Raw genomic sequence first — 16451 nt, forward strand, 5'->3', positions numbered from 1 at the left:
TCCTTGGGAAATGACAAAAATCTGGATTAGGAATTAGCAGTAAATTAGAATTGCCAAAGCAGAAAAAGCAGCAGCCTTTAGCAAAAAGAACAAAGGGTGTTGTATAGACAAGTAAGAGAAACTTGCTTGGATCCTGCAAAGTGCTTTAAAAAAGGTCTGACAGAAGCAGGGGTGGCAACAGGAAATTCTGGGCCCAGTACACTGCATGTTCATTGGGCCCTCAAACCCACTTGTGAAACACGACACAGATTTGCAGAAAAGTTGCATATGCCTTGTGTCGTATGAAAATCTCTGCTCTCATTTGCAGGTGGAGTGGAGGGTCCAGGCATAAATCACTGGCCACACAAGTAATAAAACATTTGACAGACAGCGGACGTTTCCCCCCATAACTGAATTTTCATACTGGAAATTGAATTTCCACCTGCCACACAGCTGTTAAAAGAAGCAACAATTCTGCTTTGCCCCAATGACTACCCTGAACCAAAGCTTAGACTGCAATCTTTGATTAACTTACCTGGCAGTAAGCCCTTTTAAACATAAAGCCTTACTTCTGAGTAGTATGTGTATCATTGTACTATTAAGTTAACTATACAGTGGATTTTTCTTGACAGCCTCTTCTTTAGTTCCTGCACAGCAGGAGACATGGTTAAAACTTTTTTGTGCAGAGTTTTGCATTTTCCATAGTGATAGATTTCTTTAACATCTACTCACCCTTATTGGGTAGTAGTATTTGCACAAAATAACTTATAGGGAGTACCGAAACTCAGACGAGCCCACCACTAGAGACATGCGTTCTGGTTGCTAGGAAAAATGCGAGAGGAAACTTTGGATATTTCAAGGACTAAAAAAGACAGAAGCAGGAAAAGTGTACTATGGGGGCAGGGGAAACAGCACCTCTTTAGGGATTCCTATTGCCTACTGTCCAAATAACTTATCAAACAGAGTTCCAACTTCATTCATTGGCTAAAAGCACTGAAATGCAGGAGCAGCCAGAGTGGCTTATCTCACAGAAAATGCCTGGTAAATCAATTCCATCTGCAGCTATTTCTTGGTGTCTTTGGATGGAGGGCAACTTCCTCCTTCAGCATCTCCCTGATTTCTTCAAAATTCTTCTCCTCATGGAAGATACCGTACCTCTGCCTGATTTAGAGTGATTCCCACTACCCCCCATGCCGCAACCCATCTTGTTCAGGAAGATTGAAGAAAGTGACAGGAGTGGGACTAGGACTTGGGCCCAATCTAATGACAATTTGGGGTTTGTGTGTGTTACTCTCTAGCTATGTGTGTTGTACAGTAAGCTGCAAACAGGTTGTCTGAACTGTTCCTATTTTAACATGGACAGACCCTATTTTATCCCCTCCTAGGGAAGGTGCTGGAGGAGGTGGTGGCTGTTCAACTCCAGGTGCTTTTAGAGGAAATGTATTATCTGGACCCATTCCAATTTGGAACGAAGCCTGATTTTGGGACAAATTAGTCTTGGCTACCTTGATGGATGGCCTTTATGATGGATGCCCCAATGACCCTCTTTGATCTCTCAGATGATTCAATGCCCTCAACCGTGGAATCCCACTGGATTGACTCTAGGCCTCAGTAGTAGAAGGCACTGTGTTGAAGTGGTCATTCTCCTACCCACAGGGTCATTTCAATAAATTAGTGGTATTAGTCACATCTCTCCCCTCTGAGATATGGGTTGGTGCTGAGTTTCATGAATTTTCAGTTGTATCCGAAAACGCACTTGTTTGCTCCGGCATTTGCTTGGGATTAATGCTGAAGTCTGCTGTGATTGACCACTTTACTGTTTGTTCAGTCTGTGAATGATATATTTTTATTCATTGCAATTTCAAATTGGTATGTGTCCCACTCTGGGATGGTTCGTAACAGTGAACAGCTGTAACAATGAAAATATAACAAACATACATTCTTCCCCTCAGCCTTCTGTTACGGCCAGGGCTTTTTTTCAGCCGGAACTTCCTGGAATTCAGTTCCGGCAGTTCTCAGGTGGCCGCCATTGGCATTCTAAGAGAATGAGGGAGGTGTTCATGGGGAGTCCCAGCACCTCTTTTTCTAAAAAAAATATGTATATCACTGGTTACAACAATGCTTTAACAAGCATGGTGCAAACCAGGCAGCATAGACGGGGCAGGAGAGAACAGCATGCGGGAGGGAAATTACAGCTGGCCATACTTATTGCCACACTCAGGGTGATTAATTGAACAGTTGGCTCAAATTAATCTCTCTTGACTCTGAAAAGTGACGTAGTGGAGGGTGGAATATGCCATTGATCACATGTTTAAGAAGATGTTTATGTCCCCAGGCAAGGATCAGTGACATATTAAAAAGGGAAGGTTTGAGCTGAGGACTTCCATAAATAGATACCGTATTTTTCGCTCTATAAGACGCTCCAGACCACAAGACGCACCTAGTTTTTGTAGGAGGAGAACAAGAAAAAAATATTCTGAATCTCAGAAGCCAGCAAGAGGGATCACTGTGCAGTGGAAGCAGAAATCCCTCTTGCTGTTCTGGCCTCTGGGATAGCTGTACAGCTTGCATTCGCTCCATAAGACGCACACACATTTCCCCTTACTTTTTAGGAGGGAAAAAGTGAGTCTTATAGAGCAAAAAATATGGTAAATTCATTGCTTTAATATACTAATTAATTAAATCAACTGCTTTCTCAACCTTTGCTCTCCTAAGTTACCAGTATCTCTATTGAAGCTCCTGTTCCATTGCTGAAACATCTCCAGACACCAGAAACTCAGTATTCTTGGAGAGGCCTGAAGTTGGTCAGTGCATAATAGTATTATAGGATTTGCTATCAACAGGAAAGTGATTGTGCCAAATGACCTCTACTGGTGGCACCACCACAAACAGCAACATTATCTGTTTAATTTATTAAATACATAATGATACTAGGGCACTAGCACCCCAAAAAATCTGGAGGGCCGCATGTTGCCCACCCTGAATTAATGCATCTCTAGCTCTATCCCTCTTCCCCCCAACTGCTGGTAATAGAGCTGGGGTTTCCCCCCACCTTCTTTACAGTAAAACCATTAAAGTTGTGAGCTTTACTTCATGGGCATTAGCTTGAAGAATGAATGTAGGTTGCCTGTGAAAGAAATAGAATGCTAGGATGAGATTAAAGCACACCTAGTAAAGAGAAGTCTGTGCCCAAAGTTGCTGTCGTGACTACTGCTGTGTTAAGAACCAACAAAACAGTGAAGCCCAGAATCTATTATCTGAAGTATGGTATCCTGGAAAATGGCCTTATGTAATCTGTTCCCTTGTTCTTTGTGCTATTGTGTGGGTTTTCCCTTCAGATATAAGATTGGTTTTTCCCCTAGACATTTTTTGACAGACGATATATCAATTGATGAAAAAGGTGAAACTTCAGCAGTCTTCTCTAAACTGATGTGAAAACTTTTTTAAAGGCCGCAGTCTTTTGTATGCGTAACTGGGAGCAAGTCCCACTGAACCCGGTAGGATGTACTTCTGTGTAGGCATGCCCAGAATTGCATTACACAGAGGCAGATTTAGGGGAGCGAGATCAGTTCCGTCACACAGGGTGCAGAGCCTCAGGCCCGCCACTGGGGACACCACAACTGTGATTTACAATGGAGTGGAAGAAGTGGAGGGGAGCCAAATTTTGGCATCACATTGGGCGCCGTTGAAATTTGAGATCCTAAGGCCTACTACTGTCAGCTTCAGGCTGGTGTCTGGATTGGGTCTGGATGAGTCCCAATGCCATTGAATAATGGCTGTGAGAGCAGCTTGGACATTGATGGATCCTGGTTCAGAATGGCCTCCAGGGTGCAGAGCGTGGAGCAAACTTGACTTTGCCATTATGAATTTCTCCCAGTTCTGAGCTTTGGTAAGATAATTATTAATTACATTCTATACACCCACCTAGTCTATAGGTAGCTTTACAGAAACCAGTGTCAGATATTAAGGTTACCTAAATAAGGTATTGGTGGTTGATGTCATTTTATAGTGTGTATAACGTTTTCCCCTTCAGTACTTGTAGAGAATATAGAGTGCTGCAACACTGGTGAACTGCAAGTAAGTCACAAAGTTTTGTGTCTGTAGAAGCTCAGTTGAAATATGTTGAGTCAAACTTGGGTGGATTATGGGAGACATCAATAATGTACTGAATGGAACATATAAGGTTATGTCAAATACCACTGCATATTCTGCTGGCAAATGAGAATTTTAAATATAATCACTGTGACAGCAGTGCACCTATTTTTGAACTGACATTTATTCTCCACATGGTTACTAAAACTTTTATATTTTCAAGTCCCCATAATGCTATGTAATTTATGAGTTGTGTCACTAATTTAACATGCTTCTTAGGCTTTTTTATATCAGAAACTTGAATAAAATAGTAAACTTTCCAAGCCAATGATTGACTTGAAGGTACTAACCTTTTTTTCTTACGGGTGAATTACATTGCAGTTGATATACTACTGCATTGTATATTGCAAGTACTGAAATCTTTTGCTCCAGCTTTGTATTCATTATTTGATACCTTGCTAAAAACGGTTGATCTTTGCAGACACATCAGGAGGAAAAGCTTTTTAATGGCACTCAAGGCAATCTCAAAAATAGAACAAATATCTAAAAAGTATGACATAATCATCACAATTGATTAAGGGTGGTGCTTACAACCTAATGGCAACAGCTAATTGTGTATGGTTTTGAGGATGTTGATACTTTCCTAATATTGCTGCAAGATTTTACTCCAATCTTGTTTCATATATAAGAATATAAATTTGCATTCATAAATGAAATAACTAATAGGAGATACAGAAGAGAAGATGCTCCTAGTACCTTCATTAGTAGAAGCATGTAATGCATTTGCAGAAGGGACTTTTTATAGTGGTACCCTTAATTTGAAATGCTCTCCCCAAGAACATATATCTGACTCTGACATTAGAAGCTTTTGGGTAGCATTTTCCCAGGTATCTAGATGTTTGATGGTTTTTGAAATTTTGGCCCAGCTATATGTTGTGTGAATTAGTTTGATTCATGCTTTTGTTTCATACCCTTGAATCTTTGATGAAGAGTGATTAAGAAATATTTAAAATAAAGTAGGATAGTAGATCCAGACACAGGAAATTTTATCACAATGAACATATTGGGGCATATTATTGGTGTACAGGGGATTAAGCTGGCATAATGATGTATGTCTAATTCTGTGTGTGTAAAGAATATATGTGTGTGCAAAGGGCTGCATACCAATGTGACCAAAAAAAGAAAAAGAAAAAAGATAATGCAAGATGGGATACGATAGTTGGCTCTTTCCCTTTTCTGCTCTCAGCCAGAAATACCCTGGGTATCCTGTCAACAGCCCTCTGACTGTCAAGGAGCTAGTGCTGCTAAACATGAAGTTGCTAGCCATCCTGCTATTCCAGGATTTGGTGATCTGTTTGATGGAAATACGATGAGTGATGTTGGATGAGATAGATAATGTTAAAGTGTCCCAACTCTGTCCAACAAGGTTTTTTGGTGCAGCAGCAGGTGAGCTGTGATAAACACGAAGGTGGCATTTGTGATGTCATCTTCTGCCCACTTGCTATCCAGGTGCCCTGTCCAGTCATCACCTGACTGAAGACAGTGGTACCTCTGGTTATGTACTTAATTCCTTCCGGAGTTCCATTCTTAACCTGAAGCTGTTCTTCACCTGAAGCACCACTTTAGCTAATGGGGCCTCGTGCTGCCACTGCACAATTTCTGTTCTCATTCTGAAGCAAAGTTCTTAACCTGAGGTAATATTTCTGGGTTAGCGGAATCTGTAACCTGTAGTGTATGTAACCTGAAGCGTATGTAACCCGAGGTACCACTGTACACAGATTTGGGGTGGGTCATTGAGTGAGAACAGGGATTCTGTTGATGTACAGCAGGTGGAACACTACCAGCTGAGACGTGTGTCAGCTAGGATATGAATTACTGAACGTAATAATAATAATAATAATAATAATAATAATAATAATAATAATAATAATAATGCCTTCAATATCTTTTACTTTGTTAAAACGTTATTGTTATCAGCAAGATCTTTGAGTAGAAAAGTTTTTTTGGGGTGGTGGTGGCTTGAATATATATTCCCTCACTTACACTTGCTTTCTAGTAGAACAAATGAAGATTTAACTGTCTGTGCTCTTCACTGATTTTCCTCCCTGACTGGGGGCACTCCTCCCCTTACTTTGATTTGTAAGAATTGACACACACATCCTTTCCCAAAGGAAGAACTCCATGCAGAGCCAAGACAAGCCACATGCAACTTAAGAACCTGGAGACTAATATAATTCCTCTAAACAATAAACATTTAATTGATCTGTTATGTCCTCAAGCTTAAAGTTCCACCCGAATTGGCCAATGGAAGCCATACATCAACAAAGCTCTAGACATGTAATGTCCTATTGTATCCAAATGTCAGCTGCAGAGAAGTAATTAACTTTTGAGGAAGCAGTTTTAACTTGGATATTGCAAGTATTGTCTTTATATTGTGTAACTTGGATAGTAACTCTATTCTTGAAGTATTGTTCGACTTCGTGAATATTTAGCATGCCACTATGCCAGAATCAGTTAAGAGTTATGATTTTTTGTACATAACTTCTTTTGGGTTATCTGAGAGATACAGTCATACCTTGTTTTGCGGCTGGGATCCATTCCGGAGCCCCAGCCGCTAGCCGAAAAGGATGCAGGGCAAAGCGCCGCGTCTGCACACGCGCACGGAGCGGTTTGCACTTCTGTGCATGCGCAAAGTGCAATTTAGTGCTTCTGCGCATACATGAGTGGCAAACGTGGAAGTAACCTGTTCCGGTAATTCCGGGTTTGCCATGGATGTTTGCTGGAATGGACACTAGACAAGGCGGACGATTGCGGAGGTATTACTGTACATGTACTATGTGTACAGAAACCCTATGTTTCTCTGATTCAGAATAGATGCTTAATGATGAGGCAGAGTCCCAAATGGAAGACATTTTATGGTCCCATGCACCTCAACTGAAAACTGGATTGTGGCATTCCGTTCAAAAGCCAGCAACAGAAGTCTCGTTTAGTGATAGGATGACCAACTAATTCCATCCCGCATCAGTCTTGTGAACACTTCAGCATGGTTCCATTTTGTCCTATTTTGTGCAGATTATTTTGAATTTTTCGTGGAAAGTCCACATTTAAATTACCGTATTTTTCTGTGTATAAGACAAGGGTTTTTTAAATTAAGAAATAATGTTAAAAATCAGTGGTTGTCTTGTACATGGATAGTGCAGAGGGGGGACGGGCGATTGGCATCAGCTGCAAGCAGGAGATTTTTCACGGTGATTGGGCGGGTGATTGGTGTCTGAGGCAAGGGCTGCTGGGGCAAATGGGCGCACAATTTATGGCTGCTGTTGGTGAACGGGCAGACGATTGGTGGCTTCGTTAAAAGCTCAACAACTCTGGGCAATCCCCCCCCCAAAAAATGCTCAACAACTCTGGGCAATCCCCCCCCAAAAAAGTTTCACAACTCTTTCCTTAATTTGTAGTCCCCAAAAATAGGGGTCGTCTTATACATGGGGGCGTGTTATACACGGGAAAATATGGTATATACATTTTGTATGCACTTGTAAAATACACATTTGAACACATAAAATACAGTCTTCAATACTTTCATCCATAATACAATGCATGTTATGTGAATATTCAATACAAAATACATATTTTGTGCTACCTTTATGCATTGCAAAATTAGAGAAGTGTGTGATCCAGCTGGGAGTTGTGTTCTGATCCACAGTAAATCTTGAGTGTCAGCTTGGGTTGGTCTATTGCAAAAAAGCAAACCAAACAAATCCCCCATCCTGACTCTTGCTTTTGCTCTTCTTTTTAACAGTAACCTTCACATCCAGACTTTTAGATATTTGAGTACCATTCATTCTTCATATAATAACAAAAATCCTTCTTCCACTAATTGTTATATAAGATGTTGTCCTGTCCACTTCTCAGCTTTGTATACATTCCTGCTCAGTCTTGTTGGGTGATAATGACAGTTGCCAGCATATTAGGCTTGACCATCATGACTTCAATATATCGAGTGGCTTCATGCCTGTTTAATACTGTGGAATTTTTCATTAATATATTAAGCAAAAGGGATGAGGAAGTGTTGCAGTAATATAACTGAGAATTTTTATTTTAGTGAAATGGAAATTTGACATAATAGCAAAATCTGTCTTGACTTAAAACTCGGGGCCTAGTTCACCTGGTAGGGCTCCACACTTGCAACCTATATTCTTCCATTGGACACTGCCTCATGCTGTAGCAGGCCATTGGCTTATTTAAAGGTAAAAGTAAAGGGACTCCTGACCATTAGGTCCAGTCGTGGGTGACTCTGGGGTTCCGGGGCTCATCTCGCTTTATTGGCTGAGGGAGCCAGTGTACAGCTTCCGGGTCATGTCGCCAGCATGACTAAGCCTCTTCTGGCGAACAAGAGCAGCACACGGAAACACTGTTTACCTTCCCGCCGGAGCGGTACCTATTTATCTACTTGCACTTTGACGTGCTTTCGAACTGATAGGTTGGCAGGAGCAGGGACTGAGCAACGTGAGCTCATCCCGTCGCGGGGATTTGAACCGCCAACCTTCTGATTGGCAAGTTCTAGGCTCTGTGGTTTAACCCACAGTGCCACTCATTTCCCTTATTTAGCTCAGCATTATCTACACTGGTTTGCAGTGTCTTTCCAGGGTTTCAGGCAAGGGGCTCCTACCTGGAGATGCCATGGTGTTAACATAGGACCCTTTCCATACAAAGCATGTACTCTTAACACTGAGATATGGCACCCCCATTAACAGCAATATCCCAAAGAAAAATCGACCCATATGTTTACAGAACTTCATCAGATATAGCCATTACTATGCAGGCACAGACACCAATCAGGCATGTGATAATGGGGGCCCAGAATGCTGTTAGTTCACTTAAATTCCATTTGATGCCATACAGATATAAAATTCCTTTGTTTATATGTTCAGTAAAATCATCCCTATTTCCAATCATGTCCATGTAAGTAAGGGGAAAGGGAGTGCTTTTTCATTTTTGTCAAATGGCATATATGTATTTATGGAAAATTCCAGTTAAATAAGTTGGCAAATTATAAGGTATTTTAATAAATCAGTTGTTTGAGTGGCAAATCTGGCTAAGTTGGCAGATTTTAATAAGATAACTGCAGATTTATCCCTTTGACAGTCTAATGAGAGCTTCAAAGACAGACTCTTCACTTCCTCTGAAAGAGGGAATGACATAGATTTAATAAGGAACACAATTTTACTCCTTGAAGTTTCTGTCTAATGTATACATGTTTGAATAATTCATATACATGTATCTATTTGCAGGTTGAAGTTTAATTTATTACTTAAGTCCTTCACTGGCTGATGGAAATATACTAATTATTAACTTCAGAAGAAACCTCTGGTTTTCAATCTTGGCATAGGGTTTGTGCATAAATGTGGTCTGCTGCTTTTAGAAGTCATGGCAATGACCATAGGCAAATGTCACATATTCCAGTCCAACAAAGTCCAGCATGCTAGGAGATGAAAGGGGCAAAAGTTTTTAAAACCCTACCACCACATCACCAGGACATCAGAAAAATAAAATTGCAGGAATTCACTACAACTCATCACAAAATATTTGACATGCAACTTGGTTCTACATATAGCAACACATCTGCCCCAGTGTTCCTCGAGCAGTTCTCCCTGCCCCCTAGATACAAAACCCGTAGAACGTTTAATATCAAACGTGTCTGTGAATTTCAGCACAACCTTCTCAAGCCCTCAATATTGCTAAACCACTGTAAATGGACTGTCAATTAAATTATGAGGTGGGGGTGGGGGGAGGATGAGAGTCAGCGTTTAAGTACTCCCTTAGTAAAGGTAAAGGTACCCCTGCTGGTACGGGCCAGTCTTGACAGACTCTAGGGTTGTGCACTCATCTCACTCTAGAGGCCGGGAGCCAGCGCTGTCCAAAGACACTTCCGGGTCACGTGGCCAGCATGACGAAGCTGCTCTGGCGAGCCAGCGCAGCACACGGAAACGCCGTTTACCTTCCCGCTAGTAAGCGGTCCCTATTTACCTACTTGCACCCGGGGGTGCTTTCGAACTGCTAGGTTGGCAGGCGCTGGGACCGAGCAGTGGGAGCGCACCCCGCCGCGGGGATTCGAACCGCCGACCATGCGATCGGCAAGTCCTAGTCGCTGAGGTTTTACCCACAGCGCCACCCACGTCCCAAATACTCCCTTACTGTTATTTAAAATGAAACTAAATTTCCAGCTACAGACCAAGCATATTGGAGAAAGATATTCTAGGTGAAAGTTCTTCCTGGTGTACCAGTTTTATATGTGAAGGGAGTAAAATAAAAAATAAAAAAATGGAGAAGTATGAAACCCCTCCAATCTATGAACAGACAGATCATATATTTCCTCAGTAACTTAAAAATAGGGATATTTATTGCTGACTCATGGAGAGAATGCTACCAACAGTCCTGGAACAACAGATAATGACCATTCTATCTTCTGCACTGTTTCTAAAACTCCTGTGAGTTCTTAATATCCAACGTGTGTTCTAGTGAGACACAACTATAAAGGAAACGCATGAGCAAAACCCAATAGGCACATGCACCAAGCTGTAAGCTTCTTCAGTGTGGCCCACACCTCTTTTTTTAATGTATATATTTATGTATTTGTATGTGCTTGCTCCTCAGTCAAGGGCTTTCAGAGCAACATACATCAGAAACGAAGTTAGAGTAAAATCAGATAACTTTAAAATGACACAGCAGAGCGGGGGGGGGGATTAAAAATTAATTTAAAACAGATCTCAAAGGTCTGCGCTTGATGCCAAAAAGAAAAGAGAGAGCGCACCAGCTGAGCCTCTCAGGAGAGTGACACTGTTCCAGTCAAATACATGGAGGAGCAGCTGGGAGCATCACCAGGGAATGGAAGTAGGAAAAGGATGAGACTAAACATAGGAGTTGAAGGGCACTTGTTGCTTCCTTCTCCGGGGATAAGAGATGTCCTGGCACCCAGTGCCTGTCTTTTCCAGGGAGGAGGATGTAGCTCAGTGGCTTTGCATGCAGAAGGTCTAAGGTTAAATCTCCAGCATCTTCAGACAGGGATGGGACTGACCCTTGTCCCAAAGCCTGGTGTGCTCATAGCAGTCAGTGTAGACAATACTGAGCTTGGTGGATCAATGGTCCGACTCAGTATAAGGCAGATTGCTGGGAAATGGAGTAGTGAAACTCCCAGGCCAGGAGCAGTCCCTCGTCACCTGGACCTTTTCTTCCACAAAGTTGGTGGTTCCTCCTGAGATCTAGAGGGAACCTGCTGCTGCCCTGGGCTGCTTTGGAAGGAAGAGGAAGGTGTAGATCTAACTGACTAACTTACTTTCTTGTGCTTCTTTCCTTTCCTTTAGTCAATTCAGCCTAGTTTATGTTAATATAATACGTTACATAGACTTGAGAAAAGTAAGGTCTTGGGTTTATGCTGTACAGTGTAGTTAATTTGTTTTGATTTTTTGTATTTTCCACCTTGTCTACTCCTTTCACAGGTGGAATATAAATTGCATAAATAAATCCTATGAGTCTATGAAATACTGCATAATACTCTCCTGCGTTATTTTTATGCATTTTCCTCTGACCTGTGTTATTTCTGTCTGCCCTTTACAGATAGATTTCGTATTGGGCATATCATTAAAGGAAAGTAGAGGAAAACATCTGCAGAATAATTCCCTGGTCCTGGGAAAGCAGCCATAAAAGGGATCAGGGCACACAGAAAGTTCTGACAGTTTGAACATATTGTTATGTGTGGCCAGAAATGCCTTTGGGCCCACTAAACATAATTTTGTAATATACTGTAAACACAAAATAACAAAGCATAATGTATAAGAAGTGGGGGCTGGGGTGGAGACATCATAGATGCAGTCATTGTGGCCAATGTGGACACAAAATGAAGGACATTATGATAATAGGGTTCCATCTTCCAAGCACAGCACTGTTAAGGGTTTTCCTTTGAAAATCCTGTTTTATCTTAGGCTTTGCCATGCAAACAGTCTATGTAGATGATTTATTACATTATTTAATCGTGTCAGGGTTTATGTATTTGTGAATTGGTTTCAGTAAGTCCCAAAGGAGGTCATGACTTCATTATATTAACCACAGTGCCAAGTACATAGTAAGCAAAAGTACCCTAGGTTAAGAAAGAAGGAAGGAAATTTGTACATTTTATACCAGCAGGAGATGAAGAGAAACAGAGACACCGAGAGGTGAATTAGCTTCCACAGCACAGAGTCAAGTCAGATCAGTGTTTTTGCTTGCAGGGTGAATGTTTGATGGACCGAGCCGTATTTGACAAAGAGGGAGATGTGTTAATCTTATTTACTCCCTCAAGGACATGCTTTTAATTGAAAGGAAGTAAGCCATGGTTGCAAGGCACACTGTTAGCATTAGCTTGTAATCAAAAGCAAGGCTCGGTAGGGACAAGTGTGACAAAAAGGATGCTAGGTTGGCTGCTTGCTCATGAGTAAGTAACCTGCAGCTGCAGCTGATAAAGGGCTGCAAACCTGCAGGTTCTTCCTGATGGCTTATATGGGTTACAGGCAGCAAAAGAAGGCAGAGGCTGTCTCTTAAAGGAGGATGAAAACTGGTGTGAGGTGGTGGGTGGCCTGGTTGGCTAATTTTTCCCAACACCTGATGAGTAGGCTTCTTGGTCAGATAGGAAGACAAAAAATGGAGGGCAGTCTGCTCTTGAAGGAAGTAATGCAAAGCCGTCTTAAGCTTGTGGGGACAGTGTGACCTTTCATACCTTTTAGCTTTGGTGGTGGTTTAATATTTTATTTCTGGTTTTCTGTAGTCAGAGACAATTTGCTACAGGTTTGCCAACTCACTTAATACACCTGAACCCCCAAACATCTCAACACTGGCCCCAGCACATCTGTCTCTCCTGGTTCAGATGGAATGGAGAGATAGATGTGGGTGTCATCAGCATACTGATGGAACATTGCTCCTAATCCCCAGATGACTCCCCCCATCCTAAAGGTATCAAATTGGATGAGAGACAAGACAGAACCCTGTTGAACCCCACAACACAATTGCCACTGTGCCAAACAGTGGTAGCAAATCTGAAGACAGGAGTGGACCCATTGTCACATATTACCCCCAACTGACAGAGTCTCTCCAGAAGGGTATACCATTGTCCACAATATCAAAAGCCACCAAGGGATCATAGACAACCATCAAGGTGGCATTCCACTTCTCATGATAAATGTCATGGGCCAGGAGTCATCTTTGCCTGCTGAACAGCAGCCTGAAGTGGGTGAAGGCAGAGTGACTCCACCTGAAACTGATCAGCCTTCACAAAGGAGAAGGCACTGATGAGTACCAGCTGGCTTAGTCTTTCCTAAGCAGCAGTCAGATGCTAGAAAAAAATGCCTGTAGTTCCTGGCCCTGCACTGCTGCTTCCTGCTCTCCATCTGGATCCTTAGCTCTGTGACCATCTGGACTTCCTGACCTCTGGACTAGATCCTTGGTTCTGTGATCACCTGGACCCTCTGACCTCTGGACTGTCTGACTTTGTATGTGGATTCTGCTCTCAAAGGGACTTGGACGGGGCTATGACAATAAAGGCCCATATTCAGGAGGACAGAGGCAACTTCTGGGCTGAAGCAGCCAGAAACGGGATTGAAAAAGATTTAGTGCAGCTGCCCAGCTACCAACTGAGTAGTAGTTATCTAATACCTTTGGGTCCAGGAGGTTGCTACTTCCATTGAAGTGGTCAGCTCCACCCCTCTTGCAGAGAATTGTTAGCCATTTCCTGGAACCACTCTGTCAAGCCCTCCTTGACTAGATCGCACAAGCCAAGATGGGCAAGAATCAGCCAGATCACTGCAAATGTCTTGTCCACATTCTCAGGTTTGCAACTCAAAACCGATCTCACAAGATGTGGGTAGATGGTGCTCTGGGGATCTTGCCATCATTTGCTTTAACTGTGGCATCAAGTACAGGGAATGTGAGCTATTTTCTCCTCAAGGTAAGCAGAAAAATTGGTGCCAACAAGTGGAACAATGTTCTTATTAACAGGCTGGACTTAACCACCCTATTTAGAACAATTTTCTAAGCTGTAGAATTTATGCTTCCCCCCCTCAATTTCTCTATGTAATTGTGGAATGTGATTCAGCCATCTCACCCTTTACAAAGGACCACAGCTGTGACCATATAATATTTGATGGTAACATTGTATGTTGGATAATGCATTTTATCAGCAGCTTCTTTTGATGAAGGTGGCTTATTATATGGAGACAGCTGCTCTGGATCCAACCCAAAGTTTTAAATTTAAATTTAAACTTTGTTTCTCCAACTGTATAGGTTCAGCTCCCCCCCATCATTGGACACACCCATTTCACCAATCACCTTTATACTGTGTGGGCAAAGGACTGCTACAGTTGTTAGAATCATAGAATTATAAAATTACAGAGTTGGAAGGGACTAGAAGCGTCATCTAATCAAACCCTCTGCAAATGCAGGAATGGTTTGCCCAACGTGGGGCTGAAACTCACAACCCTGAGATTAAGGGTCTCATGCTCTACCGACTGAGGTGTGATTAGTGCTTCATTATAATGAGGAGAGATGATGCTTCAGGAAGTGAGCATGCTGGTGCAAGGACTATCTGCACACATACTCTGGGGATATATTGAATTGAGGTACAAAGACTGTTGTGTTGGACACTCAACAATAAGAGCAGGACTGTGTTCCTCTTGGAAAAGAAGTCACTCAGTATCCCTTAATTTTCAAGTTTGACCTGTTTTCCTAGGCATTCTCCATATGAATGTTTGACCCATAAAGATAACTGTTGCATAACACAATGTGCTTATTGATGGGGGTGAGGGTGGTTGAATGACTTACGTACAGTCAGCTTGATGTAATCACTCTGATTGCTTTACTACTACAGTAAAAATGTCTGAAAATGTATATGTAATTATATGTAAACAACAGGTAAAAACCTGTTGTTTTGAGAGGTATTGGAAAGCTCAAATTGCCCATACATCAACTCTACTTCTGTATGGCATGAAATGTATATGTGGCTTCTGTGTAAAACCTTTCATAAAAAAGAAAAGCAGTGTCAGCATAGTCCATTATGATAGAGATTAAGTATAATATGTCCAGACTGCTGTATTTAATTGTATATCTTTATTAATACTACGTATGCATTATCTTCACATGCACGCAGTAATGAGCCTAATGAATTTTTGCTTCACTTTTCAATGCCACTTTTTTTTCCCCCTCCCTAGGTTGACTGGCATGAATCTTCCCTCTCCTGTTATCAGCAGCAAAAACTGGTTACGGCTCCATTTCACTTCTGACAGTAATCACAGGCGGAAAGGATTTAATGCCCAGTTTCAAGGTAAGAATTACATAGGGAACTGTCAGTAGAAATCTATTCCATGCCCCCCCAAAAAAAAATCTAAAAGAAGTCATGGTAGTGAAAATGTTTTATTTAGACACTGTACATTTGGGGGATAAACAGCCAAGAGCCAAGTCCCTTCCAGCTTGGAATCACAGTCCTTGCCACTCAAAAATATTGGTCTCAGTTGAAATCTGTTTAATAGCCCCATGATTGCTGCTGTATTTCTTTTGAAGTTAGTTACCATGACATATACGGTTATATGTCCCTCCTGGATTGCTGCCTTGCCAACACGGTTAACCCTTTTGTTTTAGACCAGACATTTTATTATTATTATTTAAGATGTCTACTATGTGGGTTTCTTTAAACCCATTTTAAATTCCCTTCCCCGTTATGCCTTTAATTGTCTTGGGTTCTTTGACATTGTTTAAATAGCAACTTCAAATAATAATGGTGTTGCAAACACTGGGCAGTGTCCAGTTAAATTTTTATTGGAGTGCAAGGATTTCTGCTTCCACAATGGAGCTCCTTCCATGTGGCCCTGCGTCCTCCCCAAATCTGTTCCAGAGGGTTCTGAGAACCCCCAAAACAGATTCGTGGGGCACACAGGGAGAGGTGAGGGACGGGGAGTTCCATTGCCCAGCCAAAAGTCCTTCTGTTAGCAGAAGCACTTTGTTGAATACCACCTACTGAACTAGTGGTGCTATCCAAGGTAGAAAGTGTTCTCCAGGGCTTGGCAGACTGTCTCTTCCTACTTAGGACTATGAGCCCTAGAATTCCAGTTGGAAACTGATGGTACATGTGAGGGCTTTCTTGACAAAAGTCTCTTTCTCTCTTTCTCTCTCTCTCTCTCTCTCTCTCTCTCTCTCTCTCTCTCTCTCACACACACACTCACACACACACACACACACACACACACAGAGAGAGAGAGAGAGAGAGAGAGAGAGTCAATTTCTCAGCTGAGATTTAGACTTACAGTACAAGTTCCCAGCAGAAAAGGATGCTCTGCTAGAGCGTGGGGAGCACCTGATTTCTC

At 41.9% G+C, this 16451-nt stretch overlaps 1 protein-coding gene across 1 annotated transcript in view; it reads left to right on the top strand.

Moving 5' to 3' along the window:
* CSMD1 (CUB and Sushi multiple domains 1) overlaps positions 1–16451 on the top strand; it is a 998673-nt gene that overhangs the window by 614182 nt on the left and 368040 nt on the right. Inside the window, exon 6 of the mRNA XM_081189289.1 lies at positions 15303–15415. Within this exon, the coding sequence (XP_081045415.1) occupies positions 15303–15415 (113 nt within the window). The remainder of the gene's footprint in view (positions 1–15302; positions 15416–16451) is intronic.

This window comes from Podarcis bocagei (genome assembly GCF_964188305.1).
Source record: "Podarcis bocagei genome assembly, chromosome: 3".
Lineage (NCBI taxonomy): Eukaryota > Metazoa > Chordata > Lepidosauria > Squamata > Lacertidae > Podarcis > Podarcis bocagei.